The sequence below is a fragment of the Artemia franciscana genome, chromosome 8 (assembly GCF_032884065.1).
Source record: "Artemia franciscana chromosome 8, ASM3288406v1, whole genome shotgun sequence".
NCBI classification, from domain to species: domain Eukaryota; kingdom Metazoa; phylum Arthropoda; class Branchiopoda; order Anostraca; family Artemiidae; genus Artemia; species Artemia franciscana.
In genome coordinates this window covers 8,610,415-8,614,955 of record NC_088870.1, presented here as the reverse complement: position 1 = coordinate 8,614,955, position 4,541 = coordinate 8,610,415, and the positions used below count along the sequence as shown (strand labels likewise).

Genomic DNA, 4,541 nt, shown 5'->3' with positions numbered 1-4,541 from the left:
TACGTAAATATTTTACTAATACAAATATTCGTAAAAAATTAAAAGTTCTAGTTGCCTTTTTAATTAACCAAAAAATCGGAGGGCAACTAGGCTTCCTCCCCCGCTCTTTTTTTCTCAAAATCATTCGATCAAAATTATGAGAAAGCCCTTTAGCCAAAAAAACTGCAATCGTTTTAGTTATTCCTCTGCGGAGAGCCAAAATCAAAACATGCATTGATTCAAAAACGTTCAGAAATTAAATAAAAAAAACAAGTTTTTTTAACTGAAAGTAAGGAGCGACATTAAAACTTAAAACGAACAGAAATTACTTCGTATATGAAAGAGGCTGCTTCCTCATCAACTCTTTACGCTAACGTTTTTTACTGTTTTAAAAAGAAGAATTGAGAGACAGAGTCAAACTTTACCGTAAAGAGCGGAGTGTTGATGAGGAAGCAGCCCCTTTCATACACGAAGTAATTTCTGTTCGTTTTAAGTTTTAAAGCAGCTCCTTACTTTCAGTTAAAAAAAACTTTTTTTTTTTATTTAATTTACGCTAAAGTTTGACTCTTTCTCTCAATTCTTCTTTTTAAAACAGTAAAGACTTTAGCGTAAAGAGCGGGGCGTTGGTGAGGAAGCAGCCCCTTTCATATACGAAGTAATTACTGTTCGTTTTAAGTTTTAATGTCGCTCCTTACTTTCATTCAAAAAACTTTTTTTTAAATTTAATTTCTGAACGTTTTTGAATCAATCGGCTCTCCACAGAGAAATAATTAAAACGAAATTTGTATATTTTTTTTTTGGCTAAATGGCTTTCTCTTAATTTTGATCGAATGATTTTGAGAAAAAAAGAGCGGGGGAGGAAGCCTACTTGCCCTCCGATTTTCGGTTAATTAAAAAGGCAACTAGAACTTTTAATTTTTTACGAATCTTTTTAGTAGTAAAAGATATACGTAACTTATAAATTAGCTTACGTAAAGAACTTTTGTATTCTCATATTTTTATTACATATATGAGGGGGTTCGCCCCCTCGTCAGTACCTCGCTCTTTACACTAAAACTTAAATTTTGTCCCAATTCATTAAGAATGACCCCTAAATCACAAAAACCGCAGAATAAATGGTTAATTACTAAAAATACTTTAGCGTAAAGAGTGAGGTATTAGGAGAAGGTGAGCCCCTCATATGGGTAATAATTTCTGTTCGTTTTAAGTTTTAATGCTGCTTTTTACTTCCAGCTGAAAAAAAATTTCATATTTATTTTTTCATTGTTTTTTTTAAAGTAATGCTAGTAAATTCTGCGCTTCCTTCATTGAAATTTTCTTCCCCCATGACAAAATCCTCGATGGAAAGTTCCCCCAGCATATCCCCCTCTTTTCAACCTCTGCCTCCAACAAAAAATCCTCCTGAAAATGCCTGTACACTTCCCAATAACCATTACTATATGTAAGCACTAGTCAAAGTTTTCAACTTGTAGCCCCTCCCACGGGGACTGTGGGGGAGTAAGTCGTCCCCAAAGACATAGTTATAAGGTTTTTCGACTACGCTGAATAAAATGGTTATCTCAGAATTTTGATCCGTTGACTTTTGGAAAATAATTAGCGTGGGAGGGGGGCTAGGTGCCCTCCCATTTTTTAGTCACTTAAAAAGGGCACAAGAACTTTACATTTCTGTTAGAATGAGTCCTCTCGCAACATTCTATGACAACTGGGTCGATACGATCACCCCTGGGAAAAAAAACAAACAAATAAACACGCATCCGTGATCTGCCTTCTGGCAAAAAATACAAAATTCTACATTTTTGTAGATAGGATCTTGAAACTTCTTCAGTAGGGTTCTCTGATACGCTGAATCTGACGGTGTGATTTTCGTTAAGATTCTATGACTTTTAGGGGGTGTTTCCCCCTATTTTCTAAAATAACGCAAATTTTCTCAGGCTCGTAACTTTTGATGGTTAAAACTAAACTTGATGAAACTTATATATTTAAAATCACCATTAAAATACGATTCTTTTGATGTATCTATTGGTATCAAAGTTCCGTTTTTTAGAGTTTTGGTTACTATTGAGCCGGGTCGCTCCTTACTACAGTTCTTCACCACGAACTGTTTGATTCTCTGTCCTCGTGAGACTTATTTTGTTCATAGAACTTCTTGCCTATTCATTATCATAAGAAGAAATTTCAATGATGAGGCGAGGGAACCGTGTTTTATTAAATAAAAAAACAAGTTTTTTTAACTGAAAGTAAGGAGCGACATTAAAACTTAAAACGAAGAGAAATTACTTCGTATATGAAAGGGGCTTCTTCCTTATAAATAAATAAATAATCTTTATTCTTTCCCTTTATCACAATGCAATAACATGGGTATCGTCAAACAAACAAAAAAGAAAATAGAAAAACGCAAAACGACACAACATAAAGAACACACATGATGAGCTATCACTTCGATTTGAGGATATTGTCGTTGTAGTGCTTCAAGTAGTATGGAACGAAGGAGTTTTAAAATCTTGTCATTGAGTGTGTAGGCGGGCATTCTAACAGTTCTTTTCCCTCTTTAAAAGTAGCCACCCTCGTGTTGTGTGCGTGAGTCACTGAAGTAAATTGAAGCAGGATATCTCGGTGCGTTTGGGACTTCAGGATGTCAGCTCTAAACTTCATTAGCGTTTCGTGCCTCCTTTCATCCAGGGTTGGGAGCCCGGGTTTGCTCAAGCCTTCTTCGTAGTTTTTGTAATTTGATCCAAGAATTATTTTGCAGGCTCTTGTCTGAATTTTTTCAAGCTGACTTCTGTCTTTCTCTGTGAGCGATGGGTGCCAGATAGGACAGCCGTACATGACTATGGGCATTACATAAGTTTTGTAGCACGAAAGAAGGAGTTGTTCTGTCATTCCAAACCTTTTGAGATTTGCGAAGGATTTTAGAAGACCAGCTGCTTTTGCTGTGATCTGGTTGATGTGATCTTCGAACCTAAGATCGTCACTTAGTGTGATGCCGAGTATTTTGACTGATTTCTTTGTTTGGAGAGGTACAGGTTCGTCAATGCTCTTCTTCTTTAGGAAGTTGACACGCAACACACAGCTTTTCTCGAGACTTAGCTGGAGCTTCACTTGACCAGCTTGATCCCGAAGCTCTGCAACCAGCGGCTCGAGTTGGTCGTGTGTTTGTGAAAGGAATCGTAGTAGACTTATTGAACAGTCATCTGCGAACTTGTACCTTTGTTTATGTTGTCTCATCAGTCGGTTGATTACAATGACAAATAAGATTGGACCTAGTTTCCTTCCTTGGGCTGCTCCACATGTGATGTCTTGGAAGTTGGATGCTTCTCCGTTTTCAAGTTGTACGTACTGTTGACGACCAGAAAGGAAACTTGCGATGATGCACAGCAGTAACTGCGAGACCTACAGGGCACGGGCTTCATTGATAACAGTCTCGTGGTAAAGGAGATCAAAAGCTTTCACAAAATCAGAAATTATTATATCAGCAAGGGCCTCCGAAATTTCTAGGTGCTCTAGTAGATCATGAAGTAATCTGACCAGATAATGTGTTGTGCTGTGCCCTCGACGAAAACCGAACTGCATAGGGTCGATTTTATGTTCTACTTCTGCTAGTAGCCACTGTAGAATAAAGTATTCCAAGACTTTCGAGATGATGGGCGTCTTCGAAATCGGCCTAAAGGTCTGACGGTGAGGTCGGTGATGTTTTCTTCGGAATAGGTGTGATAAATGCCTTTTTAAACTTATCTGGAAAAACGCCTTCCAGTAGACACTGGTTATACATCATAGCCAATGGCGTGGCCAGGAAGGAGGAGCATGCGTATATCAGTCTTATAGGAATTTCGCCGGGGTAAGAGGCTTTCCTAATATCTAGGTGTTCGAGTTTTTCTTGGACCTGGGAAACTGTGATGACAGGGATGGTTCTAATCGGACCATTCTGTGGTAAAGTATTGAGGGGAAGCTGTTGGCGGCAAATATTTGAGAAGTGGGCATTAATTATTTCTGTGGTTAAATTCTTTCCGTGCTCGTCCCTCAGAATGGATTTTGACTTCTGCTGTCCCATTAACTTCCGTACAGTTGTGTGGAACTTCCTTGAATCTCTGGCTGACAACCTAGCAAATATTTGTTGTCCATACAGACGCCTAGCTTGCTTTAGTAGTCTCACTACTATATTTCTCTTCCGTTTATATTCATCACAGCGGGGCTTTGTCTTGTAAAGCATGTCTCGCTCTCTCATTGCAGCTTTTATGTTCGGGTTAACCCATGGTTTGCTTTGTGGCTTAATTGTAACTCGCTTCTCAGGGAAGAATCGTTCGTACTCTCGAGTCGTTTTCTCATAGAAGAGTCCATGCTGTTTGGATTTTCGTCTTTGAAAAGGCGGAACCAGCATACCGAGTTGAGCCAATCTCTGTAGCCAATTATGCCTTCCTCTGTGAGCGGACGGTAAGTGAATTGGGTTGGTTTAGTAGGTTCCACTGTTGACTTTGGTCGCAATAGAACAGTTGCATGGTCGCTGGTTGAGAGTGGTGCTTCCGCCGAGGGATCTAAGTTGAAATCACCATGTGTAGTGAAGATCA

General features: G+C 38.7%; 1 protein-coding gene across 1 annotated transcript; it reads right to left on the bottom strand.

Annotated features, from left to right (window-relative positions):
- Positions 1-2,472: 2,472 nt before the first annotated feature.
- Positions 2,473-3,204, bottom strand: LOC136030603 (uncharacterized). The gene has a single exon (XM_065709672.1). The coding sequence runs from the start codon at positions 3,202-3,204 to the stop codon at positions 2,473-2,475; it is 732 nt and encodes a 243-aa protein (XP_065565744.1).
- Between the last annotated feature and the right edge of the window lie 1,337 nt (positions 3,205-4,541).